The sequence below is a fragment of the Anomaloglossus baeobatrachus genome, chromosome 5 (assembly GCF_048569485.1).
Source record: "Anomaloglossus baeobatrachus isolate aAnoBae1 chromosome 5, aAnoBae1.hap1, whole genome shotgun sequence".
NCBI lineage: Eukaryota > Metazoa > Chordata > Amphibia > Anura > Aromobatidae > Anomaloglossus > Anomaloglossus baeobatrachus.
In genome coordinates, this window is record NC_134357.1 from 37,555,917 (window position 1) to 37,582,086 (window position 26,170).

Here is a 26,170-nt window from a genome sequence, read left to right on the forward strand (position 1 = left end):
GCGCAGTCCCTGCACCCCAGCCATCCGGCCTCCCCGTAACACCATCGGGCCCCGGGATCACCAACCCCTGCCCGCGGAGGGGACAACATCTCAGCTGCTCCCTACCATCTCTCCCGGGATCCCCGTTACCAGCAGCGGTGGTGCCATTATCACCACGACCCGTGGGTGGCGTCACGAACAATCTCCCTAACCAAACCACCCCTTTCACTCACGGGCGAGGAGCGCTGCTCATGTCCCCGGGTCCGGTCCACCGCTCGAGCCACCGAGCAGCAGCAGAAGGCCCGGACCCGAGCGTGGCGAGCGCGTCCCCTACGCCCGCGACACTGAGCACCCGAGCATGGTAGTGCTCACTCATCACTAGTTACGAGTACTGAGCACCCGAGCATGGTAGTGCCCGCTCATCACTAGTTACGAGTACTGAGCACCCGAGCATGGTAGTGCTCACTCATCACTAGTTACGAGTACTGAGCACCCGAGCATGGTAGTGCTCACTCATCACTAGTTACGAGTACTGAGCACCCGAGCATTGTAGTGCCCGCTCATCACTAGTTATTTCATGTAAAAATTGTAATGAGGGGGTGGTGAATCTGGATCGTCACCATGATGTGACACATTTCTCTCTGCTACATCTTCGGCAGAGATTTCATCTATGTGTCATCATCAATGTTCCACCGTTGCTCATTTTTCTTGGTGAGTAAAATCTTCTGATTTGTCATGACATGACTGATCTCCTGCGGTGCGATCTTTGGAGACGTTTTTGGAATGCCTCAGAGGCGAGGAAACCCCACTGGTATGTGAGGCCGGGGTGGAGTGAGGTAATGCAGGCGCATGTGTGAAGCCCCGCCGGTGTTGTATCAGTGCATACCTTCAGGGACTCCACGTAGCTGGTGCTGGTCACAGGTAGGGAATCTTCAGTTTTGATCGTGACGCCACTCTCAGTATTTGCGGTCAGAGGGGACCGCCACTGCAGGTTAGAGGACGCCTGGGGCTGATGGTGGGTGCAGTCGGGTGTAGTAGCCTCCTGAGAGTGAGGCAAGCCCCAGGGCCCTTTGTAAAGCTGTAGTACCACAAGTCGCAGAATGACCACACACAGGCAGAGTGTCTTTCAGGGTTTTTACTCACTTCAGGTGGCAGGGTGAGTAACCCGGGCGTAGCTGGGATGAACCAGGTGGGAACCAGGTATCCTTCCGGCTGACTGTATGAGGGTGACTACAAACTCGCCTTCCTTAGCCCTTGGTGGTTTGGGGTGACCCCGACTTTGAGTCCCTATGGGGGTCACCCAGGGAAGATGCTCCAAGCCTCTCTCCCCTTCTTGTTTTGCCGTGTGCTTGTTCCCCGGGCCAGGCCACTCCAGCCTCTTGCCTCCTGTGACCTATGGGCCCTACTTGCGGTTACGTGGCTGCGGCTTTTGTAGTTGTGGTGTGGGCTGTAAGAGCCCCACACCGGCAGGTTTAGCAGGGAAAGGTGAATCTATCCTCGCTTCGGGATCTGCCGCCCGGTTGGGCCTGGTGCTCTCTAGAAGTCTCCGTACTTCCCACTCCGTGCACTCTCTAGCTGAAGCTGGCTTTCAGGCAGCACTTCTAGTTGACCGTTCTCCCCCGTCTGTAGCCACTGCGCGGGCGCTGTTAGACAGCATCAGCCCCACAGGTCTGCTCCTCACTGAGCCCTCTGGAGATCTGCTCTAACCGACTCACTGGTGGGTTTTTCCATCTCTGCTCTTTCTGCTGACATCTCCTCAGTCCGAGCTCCCAGCTCTAACTAACTCCTCCTATCTCTCTTTCCTTCCCCACTTGTGTCTGCCTACGCCACCTAGCAACCAGACTCTCCACCACACCCCTTGAGAGGAGATGGAGGCTCTCGCCCCCTCCACTATTCCAGTGAAGGCGTAGGCTCTGCCCCCTCCTGGGATCCCCAGGGGTCCTCTCAAAGGTACATGTGTGAGACCTGATCACTATGCGCCTGTGTTCCACACCCCGGTCAGCCATCTGGATTACCTGTATTGTACTGTCCCCAGCATGGGTGCAGTACTCAGTGGTGCCTGACCAGGTCAGGGGCGCCACATTCCCCCTTAGTTATCACCAGCACGTCCTCGGGCTGCAAGACAACATTTTAAAATGCATAAAACATTAAAACATGTAAAACATTTAAAAGCACCAGGTATCAGACATCACCACCCTCCACCCACAAGTCCGTTAACCCACCCAAAACCCTCTCAGGAGGCAGGTCACCGGTCCTGTTGGTAACCAGGTCTGGGCCATCCGTTTCCCCAGACCTTTCCTCCAATCTTCCTCTCCCGTTGGCCGCGACTTCAGCCACTTCTGGCAGGATGTAGAGGCGGCTTTCATGGGCTGGTGGTTTCAGGGTATACCTGGCCTGGTGGATCCGCGCCGTCAGCCTCTTCTGGCAGGATTCAGAGGCGGCCTCCACAGTTGGTGCTGGCCAGGTACCCTCTTTGTGGTGGTGAGCCAAGGCCCCATAAACAGGCGTGCTCTCTGGTCGCAGGTGAGCCAAGGCCCTTTTCTACGGACGGGCCCCCCCTGGTTGCAGACGAGCCAAGCCCCTAAGCAGGCTGGCCCTGGTGGTGGTGCCACTGGTGTAACTATTTACACTGCGAGAGTTTGTGGCTATAGCAAGTTCATAGCCTTAAGTTTGTTTCTCACAATAGTTTTTGTGGGCGCATTTCTTAAACGTTGCAAACAAAACTTTTCAAACTTTAACTGGTCAAAACAGTAACTTCTTACTTTCCTTTACTTTACTCCTCTTTTTCACTAGGGCGAGGGCACGTTGGGCACTGGCACCTGTGACTTTCTTGCTCTTTGCCTCTTTCTTCATCTGTAGGATCTTTATCTTTCCGTTCTTGGTCTTCATCTGTTTCTACATCTGGTTCTTTATCTCCATCTTGTCTTTCTTGTCTTTCTTGTCTTTCTTGTCTTTCTTGTCTTTCTTGTCTTTCTTGTCTTTCTTGTCTTTCTTGTCTTTCTTGTCTTTCTTGTCTTTCTTGTCTTTCTTGTCTTTCTTGTCTTTCTTGTTGCATGGGATGGCTGTAGGGTTTGTTGGGACATAGCGTTACGTCAAGTGCGTACAATCCCCTTTCACCTTGGTGCATGGTAAACTGTACCAAATCTCCCATTTTCAGATTTCTGCAAGGGTGTCCTCTTGGCAGATGAGCGTTCACATCTCTGCGGTTTACAAATATCCCTTCTTTTATTCCTGGTGCTACAATGAAGCCATAACCACTTTTCAAGTTGAAATCTTCCACTATGCCATAACACAGGGGTCCTCTAGCCTGGGCTTTGGACTCTCTCAACAAACGCTTCTCCTTTAGGTCTCTGGCGGTGACTGCTCTCTGTTCAGGAGACTGTGGTGCTGGAGCAAACTGTGTTCTTCTGCGCCGTGTCTTGCGGGCTGGATCCATGCTTGTGGGCTCCCAGGTGAAGCTCTTAGGCAGCTCTTCTTCTGCAGAGGGGGTCAGGTCCTCCTCGTCCCAGCGGGAGTATGGCAGCATTTCCGGCTCTGAGTAGGAGTCTGCTGCGGCTGGCGTCGGAGTTAGCCCTTCTGCCTCCTGGCCTCCTCTCCCCCTTAGTTCTTCCTGGCACTCCAGCTGTGGCAGTGCCGGGGATGGATGCTCTTCAGCCGGCCCAGGTGAGGGACTCCTTGGTGTAGCTGCTGCAGGAGTTAGCAGGAGACTCTTTGGGGTATGCGGAGGGGGTATGTACTGGCTCACCAACCATTGTGGAAATTTGGCCTCCAGGTCAGCCCTCATCTGCCAATATGCAGGGTCTTCACCCACCGTGGGCTGCCTATCAGGAACCTCTGTGGACCGGGGAGCGGTGTCTGCTCTGGCCTTACAGGCCGGGGTAAATGCTGAGGTAGTCTTTTCTTGGCGGGCCGCGCCTGGCATGGCGGCGGCCTGGTCTTGGCGGGCCGCGCCCTGGATGGCGGCGGCCTGGTCTTGGCGGGCCGCGCCCTGGATGGCGGCGGCCTGGTCTTGGCGGGCCGCGCCTGGCATGGCGGCGGCCTGGATCAGTGTCGCTGTTGCAGGGGGCTCTGTGCAGGCTGGGCTGGACGTCGCTGCAGCAGTCTGGGCTTGGCGGGCCGCGCCCTGTATGGCGGCGGCCTGGTCTTGGCGGGCCGCGCCCAGGATGGCGGCGGCCTGGTCCTGGCGGGCCGGGCAGGGCATCGCTGCAGGGACTGGGTCTTGGTGGGCCGAGCAGGGCATCGCTGCAGCCGCTGGGGCTTGGAGGGCCGCACCTGGCGTGGCTGCGGCCTGCTTCAGCGTCGCCGCACCGGACGCCTCTTCAGGGACCGCGGACGTGGCAGCAGGGGTCGGGGCACTTGCGCGGGCCGGGGCATCATTCGACTCACCCGTTGTTGGTAGCACTGGGGTCTGCGTCGTCGCCGTCCCGCCTGACACCCGGCGCGCAGCTCTCCCTTCATAGGCCCGAACCGCCGCGGTCATCTCCTGCAGTTCCATCCGTTCCTCCCGAATCTGCTCCACGACCCGGGTCTCCAGCCGGTTGCAAAACTGGGCCAGCTCTCGGTACCACCAGGCAGCGGAGCCTGGTTCTGGGTTCCTGCGGTCAGACGCCATTTCTTCTGCGCCGTCTTCTGCACGGTCTCCCAGCAGTGGACTCTTCGCTGCCTCCTGTAACAAGCTGTCCAGTTTCTGCTCTGCCTCTTTCAGTAGCTCCGCTCCCAGCAGCAGGCTTGTGGCTCTCTTTCCTTCCCGCCGTCTCTCGACGCTTCCACTCTCATAGCTGGCAAGGTCAGAACTCTGCAGGGGATCTCTGGGTAGCCACACCTCTTCGTGGGCGGTAACTTCTTCCAGCGCGGGCTGCTGTTGTTTTTCAGCGCGCTTTTCATGGTGGCAATATGGCGGCGCTTCCAATTTTTCAAGCGGACCGCCCAGGCACATGGTCACCTGTCTGGACAGGTCTAGTCCTTATCCTGTTCGTGACGCCAGATGTGAAGCCCCGCCGGTGTTGTATCAGTGCATACCTTCAGGGACTCCACGTAGCTGGTGCTGGTCACAGGTAGGGAATCTTCAGTTTTGATCGTGACGCCACTCTCAGTATTTGCGGTCAGAGGGGACCGCCACTGCAGGTTAGAGGACGCCTGGGGCTGATGGTGGGTGCAGTCGGGTGTAGTAGCCTCCTGAGAGTGAGGCAAGCCCCAGGGCCCTTTGTAAAGCTGTAGTACCACAAGTCGCAGAATGACCACACACAGGCAGAGTGTCTTTCAGGGTTTTTACTCACTTCAGGTGGCAGGGTGAGTAACCCGGGCGTAGCTGGGATGAACCAGGTGGGAACCAGGTATCCTTCCGGCTGACTGTATGAGGGTGACTACAAACTCGCCTTCCTTAGCCCTTGGTGGTTTGGGGTGACCCCGACTTTGAGTCCCTATGGGGGTCACCCAGGGAAGATGCTCCAAGCCTCTCTCCCCTTCTTGTTTTGCCGTGTGCTTGTTCCCCGGGCCAGGCCACTCCAGCCTCTTGCCTCCTGTGACCTATGGGCCCTACTTGCGGTTACGTGGCTGCGGCTTTTGTAGTTGTGGTGTGGGCTGTAAGAGCCCCACACCGGCAGGTTTAGCAGGGAAAGGTGAATCTATCCTCGCTTCGGGATCTGCCGCCCGGTTGGGCCTGGTGCTCTCTAGAAGTCTCCGTACTTCCCACTCCGTGCACTCTCTAGCTGAAGCTGGCTTTCAGGCAGCACTTCTAGTTGACCGTTCTCCCCCGTCTGTAGCCACTGCGCGGGCGCTGTTAGACAGCATCAGCCCCACAGGTCTGCTCCTCACTGAGCCCTCTGGAGATCTGCTCTAACCGACTCACTGGTGGGTTTTTCCATCTCTGCTCTTTCTGCTGACATCTCCTCAGTCCGAGCTCCCAGCTCTAACTAACTCCTCCTATCTCTCTTTCCTTCCCCACTTGTGTCTGCCTACGCCACCTAGCAACCAGACTCTCCACCACACCCCTTGAGAGGAGATGGAGGCTCTCGCCCCCTCCACTATTCCAGTGAAGGCGTAGGCTCTGCCCCCTCCTGGGATCCCCAGGGGTCCTCTCAAAGGTACATGTGTGAGACCTGATCACTATGCGCCTGTGTTCCACACCCCGGTCAGCCATCTGGATTACCTGTATTGTACTGTCCCCAGCATGGGTGCAGTACTCAGTGGTGCCTGACCAGGTCAGGGGCGCCACACATGCACTATGACACTATTCATACACACAAGTCTCGGCCTTTTTACCGTCAGTCGGACTCTGTGCACGTTTGTTGCTCTTGGGTCTCGGCCAAAGTGAACATTGCTATTTTCATGCGGCCGGAGCGGGCGCAGCGTGCCAAAAAGCCATATTTTAGTGACATGTCCCATGTGCCTCTTCACTTCACTGACAACCACATAAATTTAACCCCTTTATTCCACAGGTGTTTTCGGCCTTAGTGGCCATAGACTTTCCGGGCTTCTGTGGCAGTGACTTTATGAAGGAGTGCTATTATGCAGCTCCAGGAGCAGAAATCGAAAACCATCCAGAATTATATGGTGTTTGGAAAGTGAATTGCAGTATTGTGTGGAAATACTACATATTATTTTTGCACTATATGGAGGTATTATGTGAACTCTATATGGCAGTGTTAACTTGGCACAATATGGTGGTATTATGCAGCTTGTATATGGTAAATTAATCTTGGCACTATATTGTGGTATTATGTGTTCTGTATATGGCAATATTATTTTGGAATTATATAATGGTACTATGTGCGCTGTATATGGCAGTAGTATCTAGACAGTATATTGTGGTATTGTGTGTGCTGTAGTTAGCTATATAATTTTGGAACCATATGGAGGTATTATGTGAACTCTATAAGGCAGTGTTGTGCTGTCACTATATGGTGGTATTATGCATGTTGTATATTGCGATATTATTTTGGCACTATATTGTGGTATACATGTTGGCTGTACATGGCAATAACATCTTAGCACTGTATGACTGTATTATGAGGGTTGTATATGGAAGTATTATATTGGCTTTCAATGGTGGTATTACTTGATGTATATATTCCAGCAAAATATTGAGGTTTTATGTAGGTTGTATAGGCAATATTATTTTGACACTATATGGTGTTTTTATGTGGGTTGTACATGGCACTATGACCTCTGCACTATATGGTGATATACATATATTATCTTGGTAGTACATAATGGTATTATGAGGCTTGTACATGGCAGTGCTGTCTTAGCTCTATATGGAAGTATTATGTGGATTGTACATGGCAGTGCTGTCTTGGCTCTATATGGTAGTATTATGTGGGTTGTATTTGGCAGTATTATCTTAGCACTATATGGTGACATACCTGTTGGCTGTAGATGGCAGTGTCATCTTGGTACTATATGATGGTATTATGAGGGTTGTATATGGAAGTATTATATTGCTTTTATGTGGTGGTATTACGTGGTGTATATATTCTAGCAAAATACTGAGGTTTTATGTAGGTGGTATATGGCAATATTATCTTGTTTTTATATGGCGGTATTATATAGGCTTGAGTTATAGTAAAAGAAGTAGTTGGGGGATCCTTTTCTACTTTATAAAACTAGCCCTATCATGAACCTCATGCACAAAGATCTATTACTCTATATTATTTCAGCACTATATGGTGGTATATTGAGGTCAGTATGTCGCGGGCGGGGAGGAGGGTGTCAACGCTGCGCTCTCCCACTGCTCGGGTCCGGCCGCCGCCGCTCTGCGGCTACTGCTGCTTGGTGGCTCGAGCTATAGGCCGGATCCCGGGGACTCGAGCGGCGCTCCTCGCCCGTGAGTGAAAGGGGTGTTTTTGTTGGTGGGGGATTTGATTAATGTTCGTGACGCCACCCACGGTTGTGGTGATTGTGTGGACACCACCGCTGCTCTGTCTGGGGATCCCGGGAGCGATGGTATGGAGCAGCTAGATGTTGGTTTGCCCCTCCGTGGGTAGGGGTTTTGGTAGTCCCGGGGCCCAATGATGGGGAGGTCAGGATGGTGGACAGGCGGGTTATGGGGCCTGTGGAGGTGCAGGGACGCAGGGGTAGCGCTGTGCCGCACGGCACGGAGGTACTCACTCAGCCCAAGGATGATGACACAGTTCACGGTAAACAAACGGCTGGTTGGACGGGTCCCTCGGACGGCTACGGTGCTGATGTTCCCTGCAGTAACCCGCTCCCCAGCTTGGATATGAGCCGGGGGAGCCCCTCTCTTGCCCGCAGGTGCTGGCCCTGGGAAACTGGTGCCTTGGCGGTGTCTCCCCTTCACGGTTGGACTGTTGCCTTCAATCGGGACTTTGCTGCTGGGAGACCCGGAGGTCCCCTTCACTGACGGATTTGGCAAATTATGGCGACTCCTAGCCTTGCCGGGATCCGAAAGGCCCCTGCCACTGGTGCTGGCTTCTCTTTGTATACCGCTCCGGTACCGCCGGGCCACCACCCGTCCACGGTCCTTACGGCAACCTCCGATCAGCCTCTCCTGCAGACGGTCACCACCGTCTGCCAACCTTGCTGTCTCAGTCCGGGGCACACACCCGGACTAACTTCAGGCTTTTCAACTGTCACTTTCTCTGTCACTACTCTCACTGTCCTCCTTCTCCTTCCTCTCACTCTGAACTCTCCAACTGCACCGAACTCTACTGCCTGGTTTTCCCGCCTCCAGGACTGTGAACTCCTTGGTGGGCGAGCCAACCGCCTGGCCCACCCCCTGGTGTGGACATCAGCCCCTGGAGGAGGGCAACAAGGATTTGTGTTTTGACTTTGGTGTGCCTGCAGGGAATGTGGGGTGTGTGGTGGTGTTGTGACCTGTGACCCCTGGCTTGCCCAGGGCGTCACAAGTAGACTGTATGGCAGCATTAATTTACAGAATGATGTGAACTGTAAATAGCAGTATCACTGATACTATGTGACTGTGGGCAGAAATGATGGAAAAATGCCTGCAAAAAGCAAGAGGTCAGTGTGGAGGAGGAGGGAGGCTGTATGGTCAGGTCTCTACACCTTGAAAGGTGTTCCTGCTATGTAGTAGTTACAATCTACAATAGGTTTTACAAGGAAGGAATATCAGTGACCATCAACTGGGTCATGGACGGTCAAGACTCATGGATACTATGGAGAGCGAAGTATGGCCGTCAGGTCTCATCTCACAAAAGAACTTGTGAAAAAAATGACTGGCTAGGGTAGAAAGGTGTCAGATCGGGCAGAGCGTAGCGGCATGTTCTGTATACCGGTCCGAGCACCAGTGCTGATCCAGCTCTACCGCCGAGAGTCTGCAAAGGACGTATGAGGAGGACAGGGGCATGCAACCATGGAAGAAGGTGGTATTAATATGGCACTATACAGCAGTGGTTCCTAAACCAAGTGTTCCCTATTCAAATAACATCTCCTGTGCCAGCATAGAAAGCAGCGCACCGATCACCAAACCAAATGCTGTCACCGGGGCCGGTATTTTCTATTACTAGTTTTGCAGACAATAAGAGGCCATTATTCGCGTTGTGCAGGTCACACTGTGCTGCTCACCTGTGCAGCGATGGATTGAGGCAGATCCGATGGCCTCAGGCGAGTTGTCGAGCACAAGATGCCCACGTCCTCGGAGTGCTTGCAGTCAGTGACACCCCAGCCGTTAGATTCACATTCTGCCAGAGAGCTCTCTGCACCGGAGCAGCGCACGTTATCCAGCCAGATGGGACCTGAGGAACCAAAAATATTGCATCTCTAACCAATATGAACTAGAACATCTATACTGTAATCTATGTATAATATTAAGTTCTATACTGTGTATAATACTCACATGTCCTCAGAAATTTCACAATTCTCCTTCTCCATTTCCTAATATTTCCATTCTGAGCCATTCATTGTCACATTTAAGAAATGATAAGCAACTATATTTGTATATTATATTATATATCCTATATTATACTCCAGAGCTGCACTCACTATTCTGCTGGTGCAGTCACTGTCTACATATATCATGTTACTTATTGTTCTGTCCCCACTTAAAGGCGATGGAAGGTGCGTAGTTGTGAGAGGTTGTGAGAATCTTACCTTCGTTTTTCCTATAGGTGGGGCAGACAGGACCAGAGCGCTCCAGAGTGAAAACATGCACATGCTGAGATGAAACAATGGTGGTTTATTTTCTCCAAAGGTTAGGACATGCAGAGTGCAGTAATCCAAGTACTTGGCATTGTAATTCTCCAGTGATGCTTGCCTCTGTAGCTACTACGTGGTCAGAAGACTTTGCTCCTAGTAGCTGCAATCCAATATGGGATGTTGTTCTCACAAACTCTGCTTTGGAAATGAACATCCCAGGATGTGATGCAAGAGGGTCATCAGACACTCCCATGGGCTGGACAAAAGAAACAGAGGAGCCGAAAGGTCTGACCAGTAGATGGCAGCAGAGACAAGCATGAAAAACATTAAATAACAGTTTTAACTAAGACAAATAGAAACAGCACACTCCCCGTCTGAAATTCACTTTGGGGATTTCACTATTGAGTCCATAATACAACCTGAAAGGAAAGGCATGTTAAATGCAAAAACAAGCTCAATTGAGTCCAAAACAAGAAGGATGGCTCAAAGTTCAGGTCCGGTAGCGTTCATCCTGTAGGGACGCCCTCTATGGGCAAAAGCAGAACAAGTTTGTGGATTGGCCTTGCAAAGGTCTTCGTCTCACCTTTCCTGATGACCTTTAGCTCCACCATCCGAAAATTGCCGTCCTGACTAGGCAGTATCCTAGTAATTAGTCCCATAGGCCAGTCAGTCCTTTCTGTGGTCTGATCTTTCATGAGGACTAGGTCTCCTTCCTTGAGGTTCGGCTTGGGATGTCGCCACTTCTTTCTTCCTTGAAGAATGATGAGGTATTCCTTCCTCCATCGGTTCCAGAAGTAGTCAGCCAAGTATTGAACCCGTTTCCAGTGTTTTTGATAAGTGTTCGCATGGGTGAACTCTCCGCTGGGCATTACCGCGTTGTCAGTTTTTTGGGTAATGAGAATAGTAGGAGTTAATATGGTTGGTGTTTCTGGATCCATGGTCACCGGCACAAGGGGTCTTGAATTGATAATGGCTGAGACTTCAGCAAAAAGAGTGACTAGAGTCTCATGTGTGAGTCTTGAGGAATTGACGTCTATTAGCATGGAGTTCAAGATGTTGCGTGAAATCCCGATCATCCTCTCCCAGGAGCCTCCCATGTGAGAACTGTGAGGGGGATTGAAGATCCAGGTGCAACCTTTCTCTGCCAGCTGATCTTGGATAGGTTTGGTGTCGATGTTCAGTTCTCTACATGCACCGACGAAGTTGCTTCCACGGTCAGACCTCAGCTGTTTCACTGGTCCTCTGATGGCAAAGAACCTTCTCAAGGCGTTGATTAGGCTGGAGGTATCCATGGACTCTAACACCTCAATGTGAACGGCTCGAACACTCATGCAGGTGAATAACACAGCCCACCGCTTGCTGTTTGCTTGGCCTCCGCGAGTTCTGCGTGTGGACACCATGCATGGTCCGAAAACGTCTAGGCCCACGTAGGTGAAAGGTGGCTCTGTGGAAAGTCTGTCTGTAGGCAAGTCAGCCATTTGCTGGTACAGTTGTTTTCCTCTCGCTTTACGACAGTGCACACAATCGTGTAGTATTTGTGCTACACGTCTCTTCATTCCAATAATCCAGAGGCCTGCAGACCGTAAAGCACCTTCTGTAATTTGCCTGCCTTGGTGTTCAGTCTTTTCATGGTGGTGTCGGATCAGCAAGACTGTAACATGGTGTTTGTTGGGAATGATGAGAGGATTTTGTTCTGCAACTCCAAGATGAGCCTGATTTAAACGACCACCAACTCTCAGTAAGCCGAAACTGTCGATGACTGGGTTTAAATTGGCGAGAGGACTTCTTAATGGAATCTGCTGTTTGTTGTATAAACACTTCCATTCTATGGCGAATTCACTCTGTTGGAGGTGGCATATTATGAGGGACTCACTATGGGAGATGTCCTCAGCAGAAAGGGCTTTGTGGCAGACATGCCAGCGATGACCGTCTTTGTTTTTAAGGTCCGTACGACAGCATCTGGCGATATGCACTAACCTAGCAACAGTCCTGACGAGCCTCATCCAGCTGGAGAAACGTTCAAAACGTTGGCAACCGAGGTTGGAAGTTTTTTCTGCACTGGTGGCCAGGGTATTGACTTCAGCTCGGACATCTGGATCGTTGTCCGGATCTAGGATGCTGAAGGCTTCCTGGACACCTTCTTCTGACTATCTCAGCAGGAACTCTGGACCTGTAAGCCAAGAAGAGTTAGCAAAAGAACTTATAGACATAGGTCTAGTTGCGTGATCTGCTGGATTCAGTTCAGCTGGTACAGGTTCTGCTAGGTTGTTGCGGACTTCCTTGTCCATAAAGGCGACGCTATGTTCTCTCATTTCAGGCTTGCTGTTCATGGAACGCTGAAGAGAGTTACATCTAGTCTGAGCTTGAGCTCGGTTGTTTGGGAGTCTTACCCTGGTAGATCGGAAGGGTAATGGAGAGACCCAATGGTTGGCTTTGTCTTTAGAAAACTCACAGTCCATTATTCCGATGAATTCTCTGTCCTCTACTGACAAGGCTACTTTATCGTCGTCCTTGGTTGTGTGAAAGACTGATCTTCCCAAGTTGTCGATATGCAGAGAAGAAGCGATGTCAGGTAGCTGTATTGTGTCTGGAGACTTCTCTTTCACTCCATAGTGATGAGGACATGGCTTTAAGCAGGTTGTGCGCCCATCTTCATGCACATAAGTCTTGAAGGAATCAATTTCTGATCGATCAACGCACACATTTCCTATGACTACCCATCCCAAGTCCAGTCTCTGGGCGTGTGGTGCATAGTCAGGCCCATTACACTGCTGTCGCACCTTGTGTACCCTTAGATTGTCTCTGCCGAGCAGGAGTAGAATCTCTGCGTTACTGTCCAGAGGTGGGATAACACTAGCGAGGTGTCTTAGGTGTGGTTGATGAAATGCAGCTTCTGGGGTAGGAATTTCATTCCTGTGGCTGGGTATTTGGTCACATTCAACGAGCGTTGGTAGAGGTATTTCAGTCTTCCCATTGATAGGAGAAGCAATGAATCCCTGGGCTCTTCTGCCGCTAGTCTCTATGTGACCCGAGCAGGTGTTCAAGGTGTAGGGTTCTGATGGTCCATTAATTCCGAAGGCTTCAAAGAATTTGGTTCCTGCTAGGGACCAGTTGCTTTGGTCGTCTATGGTGGCATACACCTTCATTGCCTTTTCTGGATGTCCCTCGGGATAAACCTTGATGAGGCATATTCAGGCACAACATTTCTGTGTTTGGCCCTCTCCACATACCTCTGAACATGAGCAGGAGACGGCTGTGGTGGTGTCAGTCTGATTCTTGGGCTCCCCGCCATGACTTGGAGTGGGAGTGGTGGTGACTGCAGCCGGTGTGTCTCTAGCTAGCTGGGTTGGGTGCATGGCTGAAACGTGTTTTTCACTATGACACTCCTCACACTTGATGATGGATTTACAGTCCTTGGCCATGTGCTCAAGTGATGCACAGCATTTGAAACACATCCCAAGCTCTGTGAGGACTTTCTTGCGCTCCTGTAGGGTTTTGGATCTAAACCCTCTGCACTTGTTCAGTGAATGCGGTTTTTTATGGATGGGACATTCTTGATTGAAAGACTTATCTCGTGATGAGACGGTGTTCTGTTTATCTGTGCGTGCTGCAGGTGATGGCAGCTTAGTCTTCCTGACACTCACAGTGTTCTTAATGTCTCTGCGTTTGTGTATGGCACCTTCATACCTTGATGATGATGATGTTGCAGCTGCCGAAGTGTTGAACTCTAGGAAGTCGAGGCTGGGGTCGTTCCTCATCTGGGCCTGCTCGTCAATGAACTTGCAGAAGTGAATAAATTGGGGAAAGGTGACATCATGCATTCTTTTGTGCCTTGAGACTGACGTTGCCCATTTCTCCTGCAGACTGTATGGCAGCTTCACCACGATTGGGTTCACTCCATGGGCTGTATCCAGGTAGCACAGCCCAGACAGACGAGGATCTCTTTTGGCGAGCTCCAGCTCCATGAGCAGATCACTTAGGTCTTGAAGCTTGTGGACTTCTTTAAGGTTGATCTTTGGGATGTCCTGCAGTCTCTTCAATAGGGCTTTCTCTATTGCTTCTGCGCTGCCAAAGGTGCGTTCCAATCTCTGCCATGCAGCAGCGAGACCTGCTTCTGCTTGTCCCACATAGACGGTTCTGAGGCTCTTGATACGGTTTGTAGAGCCTGGGCCCAACCACTTGATCAGGAGGTCGAGCTCCTGTTCTGCAGTGAAGTTGAGATTGGCGATGGCTGCCTTGAAAGTTGCTTTCCAGGCCCTGTAGCTCTCTGCATGATCATCAAATTTCGTGAGACTAGTGTTGATTAGCTCTCTGCTCACCATGAACCTGGCAAACTCAGACATATCTGATTTCTCACCACTTGTTGCCACGACGACTCGTGATGCCCCTGGGGCATATGGGCTGCCTGGCTTGAATGGATGAGATGTTCCCGGGTAAAATGACGTTGCTGCAGGGTTGAGCTGTGGTTTAGCCTCTGTAGATTCTGATGACCGCTGCTTGAGCTGTGGAAGTGGGTCAGGAAACACTTGGTTGCCATCTTGCTGTGGTGACTGTGTTTGAGAGGGCACCTCTTGGTCACTGTTATTAATTTGTTCGGGTGCTTTAGGTGGCACTGGCACTGGTAGAGGTAAGTTGGAGGTTTCGGTGTTGTCGGCTTGGACGGTACTGCAAACCGGGGTTGCTACAGGTAACTGATTCAGTACATAGTCTCTTGTGCGATCAACTGGATTGTCTGCTTCCAGTGGTGGCGAGTGAGCTGGATCAGGACCTTGGATCAATGCTTGCTCAAGTAGTCTCACTTTAGCTAGCGCAACTTCCTCTTCCATCTGTGACCGAATAATCTTTATCCGAGCCTCCGCTTCTGCCCTTTTGGCTTCCGCTTTAGCAGCTTCTGCTTTTGCATGGGCTTCTGCTTTAGCGGCTTCTGCTTTTGCAAGGGCTTCTGCTTTAGCAGCTTCTGCTTTTGCAAGGGCTTCTGCTTCTGCCCTTTTGGCTTCTGCTTTAGCGGCTTCTGCTTTTGCAAGGGCTTCTGCTTCAGTCCTTTTGGCTTCTTCCTCTACTTCTCTTTCTGTGAAGGAACATCTCACCTTGGATTCCTCTGCTCTTATGCGGGCCTCTAGTATCCTGTCGCTCAGGGCTGAGCTTCTTGAGGATGATGACCCGGATGACCGAGAGGAACGTCATGATGAGGTTGATCGGTGTGATCTGGTTTCTTGCTGGTGAGAGATACGGTGTTCGGCCTCGTCTATGGCATCTTGCACCTTGGCATCTCTTTCCTTGTCTACCTCTTCTGCCTTGCTCAGGTCTGAAAGAGCTTCATCAATTTTAGAGTCTTTTAGAAAGGTAATGTACCTTGTTGACAGTCTCTTGTATCTTTCATGAGCTGTGTTCAGCCGTTCCAGAGCGGCTTGTAAGCATGCGGCATCACCTGATGAGGATTCAAGTCTTGACATGTAATAGGTGACTCGTTCCCACTGTTCTTCCAGGTGTTCACATAGCTCATCTTTCATAGTGTGATAGTTTTCAGTGGCCTTTATCATGGGTTTGGAAGAGCGCTTCGGTCGGACAACTTGGTCTGCTGAAAGCGTGGGCTCTGCCTCCTGGGCTTCATAATGGACAGTATCAGATTGTATTTGCTCTGTTTCAGCAGTGGGGAACTGTCCAAGGTCTTTTTCGGCCAATTTTGATTTAAGGTGTACTGTCTCTTTAAGAAACTTGACTTTTGAATAGGGGTCCAAAAATCGTTGTGCAGCTCTGCAAGGACTCCCTAATGAGATTCCCAAGGTGTCTTTAGTAAAACTTGGGGTTCGCAGTGCAGCGATGTGCAGTAATGGGGTATAATGTACTGCAAGTCTATAGAAGGGGTAAGGCTAGAGGGAAACAGCAGGTGCATAAACTGTCCCTTTACAATGCAAGCAGAGGTGACACAGGACGTGGCAGATGGGAGAGCTTCCCCTTAGGCTATGTGCGCACTAGGCGTTTTTTTCACGCTGCGTTTTTATGTGCGTTTATGTCTAAAAAACGCACCCGCGGCTAAAAAAAACGCGGCAAAAACGCATGCGTTTTTGCCGCGATTTGGTGCGTTTTTTGCTGCGTTTTTGCTCACTGCGTTTTTAATCAGTGCACAATGCCATTAAAGATTGTTGATGAAAAAAAAAAAAAAAAAAAGGTCTGATGTCATTTCCTTCTTCAAAATGTTCATTGTATGCAGGAGAGCAGACAGCAGCTGCAGAACTACAAGTCTCAGCATCCTCCATTCACTAGTGTATGCAGGAGAGCAGACAGCAGCTGTAGAACTACAAGTCTCAGCATCCTCCATTCACTAGTGTATGCAGGAGAGCAGACAGCAGCTGCAGAACTACAAGTCTCAGCATCCTCCATTCACTAGTGTATGCAGGAGAGCAGACAGCAGCTGCAGAACTACAAGTCTCAGCATCCTCCATTCACTAGTGTATGCAGAAGATCAGAGAGCAGCTGCAGAACTACAAGTCTCAGCATCCTCCATTCACTAGTGTATGCAGGAGAGCAGACAGAAGCTGCAGAACTACAAGTCTCAGCATCCTCCATTCACTAGTGTATGCAGGAGAGCAGACAGAAGCTGCAGAACTACAAGGCTCAGCAGCCTCCATCCAGGACTGTATGCAGTTTTTTGCCCAAAAAGAAAAAAAAATGACGTGGGCTTCGCCATATTTTTGTATGCTAGCCGGGTACAGCAGGCAGGTACGGGCTGCCCCCAACCCCCAGCTGCCTATTTGTACCCGGCTGGGAACCAAAAATATAGAGAAGCCCTTTTTTTTTAATTATTTCATGAAATAATTAAAAAAAAAAAATGACGTGGGCTTCGCCTAATTTTTGAGTCCAGCCGGGTACAACTAGGCAGCTGGGGATTGGAATCTACAGTGCAGGGTGCCCATGCTTTCTGGGCACCCCCACTGCGAATTGCAGTCCGCAACCACCCCAGAAAATGGCGCTTTCATAGAAGCGCCATCTTCTGGCGCTGTATCCAACTCTTCTAGCTGCCCTGATGCCGGGTGGCTAGCTAGGTAATAATGGGGTTAGGGCTAGCTGTATATTATCAGCTAGCCCTAAGCCCGAAATTCATGGTGTCACGCCAATATTAGACATGGCCACCATGAATTTCTAGTAAAGATAAAAAAAAAACACAACACACAGAAAAATATTTTTATTAGAAATAAAACACAACACAATTAGTGACTCCATCTTTATTGAAATAAACCCCCCTCCGCAGTAATCCTGGGTCAGGGTCCCGCGCCGTCCAATCCGGATCCAATATCATCTGATCGGTTTGCTGGAAGGCAAAGCGATCAGATGATGTGTCAGGTTCAAGTGCCTGAATCACATCACACATCAGCTGATTGTATAAAAGCCGATTATACAATCAGCTGATGCATCAGTAGAAAAAAAAAAAAAAAATAATACTCACTTATGTGCTGTGCTGATTACCGGCAGCTCCTGGAGCGATCGATTGGACAGGAGTCTGATCCCGTCCGATCGCTGCAAGAGCTGCCGGTAATCAGCTGATGAAGTCCCCTGACAGCAGGATCAGCTGATAGCCGGCCGGGCGCGAAAAAGCCGGCGACACCGTGATCAGCTGATGCGTCAGGTGACTGCATCAGGTGATCAGCGCCAGGTCCTGCAAGCAAGGTCCTGCCCCGGGGAGACTGCACACAGCCAGAGCGGCGGGACCGGGAGGAGCTGGGAGCGGGCATGGCATCGGGACCCTGCAGACAGGTGAGTATATGACTTTTTTTTTTTTTCTACTGTTCACTTTGGTTTTCGCCGCTGCCTCCACCTCCCGCCCAGACATGGCGCCGCACGGAGCTGACATGCACAGGACGGGAGGTGGAGGCAGCGGTGACGGTACCGGGAGGATTCACGCTTCTGTGTTTACCAACAGAAGGAATCCTCTTCCTGTACACGTCACTGTAGTGCCCACCCCTTGCGTGTATAGCTGCGTTTTTAGTCATAGAAACGCGGCTATATGCGTTTTTCATTGCGTTTTTAACATCTCATTGAATTCAATGAGTGAAAAACGCAGTGGAAAACGCAGAAATAATTGACATGCTGCGTTTTTGTGGTCACCACAAAAACGCAGCTAAAAAAAAACGCTGTGTGAGGACAGCACTTCTGAAAACCCATTGACATTGCTGGGGAAGCAATGTCACTGCGTTTTCAGCACAAAAACGCGGTAAAAAACGCCGCTAAAAACGCGGCAAAAACGCCTAGTGCGCACATAGCCTTAGGCTTGTCCAGGCATGCACTGTGCAGGCAGACTAGTGCACAAGGCTTGTTGCTAGGCAGATTACGTGGGAAGTTACAGGGTTCTTAGGGATCTGTAGCCGGGGTATTGAGCTCTTAAGCAGTCTTCTGACTGTTCTGTCCCCACTTAAAGGCAATGGAAGGTGCGTAGTTGTGAGAGGTTGTGAGAATCTTACCTTCGTTTTTCCTATAGGTAGGGCAGACAGGACCAGAGCGCTCCAGAGTGAAAACATGCACATGCTGAGATGAAACAATGGTGGTTTATTTTCTCCAAAGGTTAGGACATGCAGAGTGCAGTAATCCAAGTACCTGGCATTGAAATTCTCAGTGATGCTTGCCTCTGAAGCTACTACGTGGTCAGAAGACTTTGCTCCTAGTAGCTCCAATCCAATATGGGATGTTGTTCTCACAAACTCTGCTTTGGAAATGAACATCCCAGGATGTGATGCAAGAGGGTCATCAGACACTCCCATGGGCTGGACAAAAGAAACAGAGGAGCCGAAAGGTCTGACCAGTAGATGGCAGCAGAGACAAGCATGAAAAACATTAAATAACAGTTTTAACTAAGACAAATAGAAACAGCACACTTATCCTATACTGATCCTGAGCTACATACTATATTATACCCAAGAGTTGCACTCACTATTTTGCTGGGGCAGACACTATGTACATACATTACATTACGTATCCGGTACTGATCCTGAGTTACATCCTGCATTATACTCCAGAGCTGCACTCACTATTCTGCTGGGGCAAACACTATGTACATACATTACATTACTTATGTTGCATTATACTCCAGAGCTGCACTCACTATTCTGCAGGTGCAGTCAATGTGTACCCTGTATTGATCCCAAGTTACATCCTGAATTATACCCCAGAGCTGCACTCACTATTCTTCCCCTCCCACCAAAAAAAAGGAAAATTGCCTCAAGTGTCGATGGTAGATGGGCTCTCACACAGAGCTCTGCGTCACTGTCAGGTCCCTCACCACTCCAGCTGCAGCTCTGGCAAGCAGATTGGGTACCAGTATCACTCTGCACGAGTGATACTGGTTCCGGTCACCAGGGGGAGCCAATGCTGTAGAGTGCAGTGGGACCTGGCAGTGATGCATATTTGTATGTGAGAGCCCATTCACTTGTCAACTATATAAGACATCCCCTGAAAATAAGCCCTAGCGCATCTGTTGAAGCAAAAAAAAAATATTTAAGACCCTGTCTTATTTTCGAGGCAATACGGTATTTCTTTGTTTGAGGAAGCAAATTACCAAAAACAAACCATGATTCTGGCATTTACCTCCTTACCTAACCCCTTAGATGATGTGGTTTCTATTTACCGCACCATCCAAGTAGTTGAATTGTTCAATTCTCAGCAGTGATGGAAGAATGCCACCCAATCCAGCTCAAACACGTGCTCTGCCTTCATGATTGACGCACCCTAGGTTTTACCTCCCATAGGTCCAATATGTATGATGATATGTTGTATTATTTTATAAATGATGCATTTACCTTCTCCTTGCCCATATTTTGCACTATGTGCCCAATTCAAGGCCATTTCGAAGCCCAGCTGCTTGCAGACCACATGAGCCACCTCTATGTTGAAGTCGTCGTCGCATACAGTGCCCCATTGACCATTATAAAGAACCTCCAGGCGACCTTCATTGGGGACTCTCGACGTCCCGGCTAATCTCAGCTGGATTTGCGGTGCTCCTGCCTGGAGCTGTTGCCGGCATAAGTCTATCAGTGACGTAATAAATATTAATATGAGCTGGGACACTTTCATGACTCACAGGGAATATAGTGGATGAAGGATTTCTGAATTTGCACCTATGGAAAAAAAAAAATAGGATCAAAATCAATACTACTACCACAATGGTTAGGCATTGATGTGATGAGCGGGCACTACCATGCACAGGTGCTCGGTACTTGTAACTAGTGATGAGTGAGCACTACCATGCTCGGGTGCTCAGTACTGGTAACTAGTGATGAGTGAGCACTACCATGCTCGGGTGCTCAGTACTCGTAACTAGTGATGAGTGAGCACTACCATGCTCGGGTGCTCAGTACTCGTAACTAGTGATGAGCGGGCACTACCATGCTCGGGTGCTCAGTACTCGTAACTAGTGATGAGCGAGCACTACCATGCTCGGGTGCTCAGTACTCGTAACTAGTGATGAGCGAGCACTACCATGCTCAGGTGCTCGGTACTTGTAACTAGTGATGAGCGGGCACTACCATGCTCGGGTGCTCAGTACTCGTAACTAGTGATGAGCGGGCACTACCATGCTCAGGTGCTTGGTACTTGTAACTAGTGATGAGCGGGCACTACCATGCTCGGGTGCTCTGTACTGGTAACTAGTGATGAGCGGGCACTACCATGCTCAGGTGCTCAGTACTCGTAACTAGTGATGAGCGAGCACTACCATGCTCAGGTGCTCAGTACTCGTAACTAGTGATGAGCGGGCACTACCATGCTCGGGTGCTCAGTACTCGTAACTAGTGATGAGCGAGCACTACCATGCTCGGGAGTTTAGCACTAATAACAAGAAGTTGGATGCTTGAATGGACGCGACTCAATTATCCGAGTATAATGGAAGATACATAGTTACTGAGGTTGAAAAAAGACCTAGGTCCATCTAGTTCAACCTTCCTCCACCAGTTCTACATTTGGTCACTAAGTCATTTATAACCAACAATGTTGTTTACTGAGGAAATCCTCCAGCCCTTTTTTAAAAGCTGTTATAGTATCTGCCATTACTACCTCTTGTGGTAGTGTATTCCACAGTCTGACCGCTCTAACTGTAAAGAACCCTTTCCTATTTAGCTGCCGGAATCGCTTTTCTTCCACTCGCAGTGAGTGCCCCCTGGTCCTTAGTATTGTCTCTGGAAGGAATAAGTCTTGTGCCAGTCCTTTATATTGAGCACACATGTATTTATACATATAAATGAGATCTCCTCTGAGACGTCTTTTTTCTAAGCTAAACATATATAAGTTTTTCAACCTCTCATCATATGGGCGGCCTCCATTCCTTGTAGTAGTCTAGTTGTTGCCTTTGAACTGACTCTAACTTCTGAATGTCCTTCTCAAAATGTGGAGCCCAAAACTGGATCCCATATTCCAGATGTGGCCTTACAAGTGATTTATAGAGGGGTAATAATACGTTGGGATCACGGGATCTAATCTCTCTTTTTATACACCCTAGAATCTTGTTTGCTTTAGCAGCTGCTGCCTGACATTGAGTGCTGCTGCTCAGCTTATTTGTAATGAGAATACCCAAGTCCTTCTCCTGTTCTGTAGTCTCGAGTTTACTTCCATTTAATGTATACGCAGCTATAGGATTACTCCGTCCTAGGTGCATTACTTTACATTCATCAACATTAAATCTCATTTGCCAAGTATCTGCCCATTCTGACATCTTATCCAGATCTTTTTGTAATATTGTACTATCAAGGTCAGCTTTTAATAACCTACATAGTTTGGTGTCATCAGCAAAGACTGACACTTTACTATCAATCCCATCCACAAGGTCATTAATAAAGAGATTAAAAAGAATCGGTCCTAGCACAGATCCCTGCGGCCCCCACTGCTGACTATGGCCCATTTAGAGAATGTTCCATTTATGACTACTCTTTGTTTCCTATCTTTTAGCCAGTTCCTTACCCAGTTGCATATAGTTTACCCTAGTCCTTGCTTCTGGGGCTTTAGTATAAGGCTATTATGTGGTACAGTATCAAATGCCTTTGCAAAGTCCAAATAAATCACATCAGCTGCATTACCAATATCCAGGTTTGCACTTACCCCCTCATAGAACCCCAACAGGTTGGTTAGACACGACTTATCTTTCATGAATCCATGCTGTTTGTCAGTTATTATATTATTTTCTGCAGTATATTTTTGCTTGTCATCCCTTAAAATGCCCTCAAAAACTTTTCATACTACTGAAGTCAGGCTTACTGGACGGTAGTTGCCTGGATCTATCCTCTTCCTTTCTTAAATATCGGTACCACATCAGCAATCCTCCAATCCTGAGGCACCAACCCTGTTACAAGCGAGTCTAAAAAGATGAGATACAGCGGTCTGTTGATTATGAAGCTCAATTCCCTCAATATTCGTGGATGAATGCCATCTGGCCTGGGGATTTGTCAATGTTTAATTTACTCAGGCGCAGGCGTACTTCTTCTTGTGTTAAATTAATTATATCGGGTGGTGAGGGTGGGGAACTTTGATTTTTCACTTGTTGAATGATCCCTGGTACAGTCAGTTCCTTGGTGAACACAGATGAGAAATGCCTGGTTAATATCTCAGTCTTTTGTTTGTCCTCTTTAACTAACTTGTTATTATATTTTAAGGGGCCGATACTATCCTTTGTTTTCCTTTTGGTATTAATGTATTATCCATGTAGTAATGGATTTATTTTAATGTCATTGGCGATTTTTATTTCAGTAGCTAATTTTGCTAATGGGGAATTAAAGCAATTTTCTGGAAAATTGACTTTCATTATACTCGGATACTTGATTTGCGCCCATACCATTTTAGTTAGAAGGATCTACTGAAAATGATGTGATCACAAGGTATCATGCAGCTGGGACACCAGAGATGGATTGTAATCTCCCTGCAGTGCCTCCACAGGGCAAATTAAGTATTACATGTTGCATATTGAGAGTAATCAGCTGTCCATATTGTCTATGAAGGCATTGGGTCTTACAAAGGAGATAATAATTACAAATACTGGATCCTTTTATTCAGATTTGCCAAATATTGTATTTATATGATTCTTCTATTTCAGATTTCCATTTTTACAGCGCAACAGAAGTAGAAAAATGATCAATTTTCCTGGGATCAAAAGTCTGCACCCCACAGAGGAGCCGGAGGTCTGAGCCCATACTGGCCCTCCGTGAGCTTTCCCAGGAATGATAGTGTGACGCCCTGGACTATCCAGGTAGTCACAGTTAGGCCCTTGCACTACACTCATCCCCAAATAAGGTGACAGCAGCCAACCTATTAAACCCTAGTCACCTCACTCTGGATTTGATGTCCACACCAGGGGGGCAGTGCCAGGCGGTTGGCCACGCCCTACGAGGAGTTCACATGCCCAGAGGCAGGAAAAACACGTTAGATGAGACTAAGTTAGGGAGTGAAGGAGTCAAGTTCAAGAGCAGACCTGGTCCCAGGTCTGCTACTGTCTAACACCTGTGTCCTGGGTAGGCGCCCGGGCACTTTGGCTAGGAGGCAGACGGTGGTGGCAGTCTGCAGGAGCCGGGAAGACAGCCCGGTGGAACCGTAGGTAGCTGGGACAGGGTAGTGGCCCGCCGGTACCGAACCGGGGAACCAGCTGGAAACCGGAGCACAAGTGGGGGTACCCTGAAACGCAGTCCCGAATCTACCGGACCCCGTTAATTAACTGATTGAGGTCTGGACTTTAGTTCCCCCTGCCCACGGAGGGGTTAACATCACAAGCTGCCCCCAACATCTCCCCCGGGGTGCCCAGTAACCGGCAGCGGTGGTGCCTACATTCACCACAACCCGTGGGTGGCGTCACGAACTCTAACCTAAAAACCACCTTTCAACACGCCAGCCCCCTTTCAGAGCGACGTGACCCCCAGTCCGGAGACGCTCGAGCCACCGACACACGAGCCCGGATCCAAGCGTTTCGGCTGCAGCCGAGCGCGGGGCGGTACAATAGCACTAAGGAACGACTGAGTTCAATTTTAACACCAGGACGGTGCAGAAATGTTTAATTACTGTGGAGTTTTTCCTGTCGCAGGTGGAAACGCTCTTTAATTTAATCCTCTTTTTAGCATTAGTCCATTAACTACTGTACCTCAGTCAGTAACCGGACGAGAAACTTGCCTCCAGCTGATGGGCAATAATCGCTCTGGTCACATTTATTACTTTGCTTAACAAACCATCCCTCCATGTTTTTTAGAGGGGAGCAGTTATGATGGAGCAGCAATAAGTTAGGATCATTAGGGACTGAATAACCCATAGAGGCGCTCGTAACAGGACTGACCCTGCGGCTGCCAGGCTTCATCACATCACATAACTAGGAAATATGCTCCAAAAACCACAGCATCTCCAACACACGAGAGCGGCGCGGATATAAAAGATGAAGATACTCCGCATGATACTACGACATATAATGTTTAGCACAGTCCTTCCTTAATTGGTGACAGGCAAAAACTCCTTCAAAAAATTCTCCTCCTTCTTGGGAGTTTTTGGAGGAGTTTTTCTTTTCCTGAAGAAGTGTTGAAAAGCTTTGGAGGAGGTTTTTTTTCTCTCAGTGTCTTTTTATTTTTACAGCATTTTGATTGGACATTATCTATTTTGGAGTGAAATCCATTAGGATCCGCTTCAAAGAAGGGACTTGCATTTTTTTTTTGTTCCCCAAGCATTTTTCAAAACTTTTCACAAATCAAAAAACAATCATATATCCTAAGGGATTAAAATGTGTTTGCCTTATTCGGTAGTCCAGTGGCCGGTCCTTCTCAGTAGTGATAGCATACAGTGATAAAGTAACTAAAATTAGGAGTCCAGTGGGTGGTCCTAAGTAAATTACTCCATACAGTGATAGCTTAATTAAAATTAGGACTCCAGTGGGTGATCCTAAGTAAATGACTGCATACAGTGATAGCTTAAGATTAGGAGTCCAGTGGGCGGTCCTTCTAAGTAAATGACTGCATACACTGATAGATTAGTTACAATTAATAGTCCAGTGGGCGGTCCTTCTAAGTAAATGACCACATACAGTGATAAATTAGCTATAATTAGTAGTCCAGTGGGTGGCCCTCAGTAAATGACCTCATACAGTGATAGCTTCATTAAAATTAGGAGTCCAGTGGGCGGTCTATCTAAGTAAATGACCGCATACAGGGATAGCTCAATTAAAATTAGGAGTCCAGTGGGTGATGCTTCTAAGTAAGTGACCGCATACTGTGATAGCTTCATTAAAATTAGGAGTCATGTGGGCGGTGCTTCTAAGTAAATGACCATATACCGTAATAGCTTAAATTAAAATTAGGAGTCCTGTGGGTGGTTTTTTAAGTAAATGACCGTATACAGTGATAGCTCAATTAAGATTAGGAGTCTAGTGGGCGGTCCTTTGAAGTAAATGACCGCATACAGGGGTACCCCAATTAAAATTAGGAGTCCAGTGGGCGGTCCTTCTAAGTAAATGACCGTATACAGTGATAGCTCAATTAAGATTAGGAGTCCAGTGGGCGGTCCTTTGAAGTAAATGACTGCATACAGTGATAGCTTAATTAAGATTAGGAGTCCAATGGGTGGTCCTTTGAAGTAAATGACCACATACAGTGATATCTTCAATAAAATTAGGAATTTAGTGGGGGGTCCTAAGTAAATTACCGAACAAAGTCATAGCTTAATTAAGATTAGGAGTCCAGTGGGTGGTCCTTCTAAATAAATTATCGCATACAGTGATAGCTTAATTAAAAGTAGGAGTCTAGTGGGCGGTCCTTCTAAGTAAATGACCACATAAAATGATAACTTAATTAAGATTAGGAGTCCAGTGGGCGGTCCTTCTACGTAAATGACCGCATACAGTGATAGTTTAATTAAAATTAGGAGTCAAGTAGGCAGTCCTAAGTAAATAACTCTATACAGCATAATTAAAATTAGGAGTCCAGTGGGTGGTCCTCTTCAGTGATTGACAGCTATTTCTGGCAATACAAAATAGGACCGCCCACTGGACTCCTAAGTTTAAATAAGAGTTGGGATTATACATGGAGTCCAAGTTCAACTATTTTTTCATAAATCTATAAATCAATCCTTCAGCTCC

The 26,170-nt window shown here is 48.8% G+C and overlaps 1 protein-coding gene across 1 annotated transcript in view; it reads right to left on the reverse strand.

The window, feature by feature from the left end:
- The window catches only part of LOXL4 (lysyl oxidase like 4), a 124,085-nt gene that overhangs the window by 85,505 nt on the left and 12,410 nt on the right, over window positions 1–26,170 (reverse strand). Inside the window, exons 2-3 of the mRNA XM_075352238.1 lie at window positions 19,884–20,201; window positions 9,526–9,695 (exon numbers count right to left, since the gene is read on the reverse strand). Coding sequence (XP_075208353.1) covers window positions 9,526–9,695; window positions 19,884–20,157 — 444 coding nt within the window. The 5' untranslated portion in view covers window positions 20,158–20,201. The remainder of the gene's footprint in view (window positions 1–9,525; window positions 9,696–19,883; window positions 20,202–26,170) is intronic.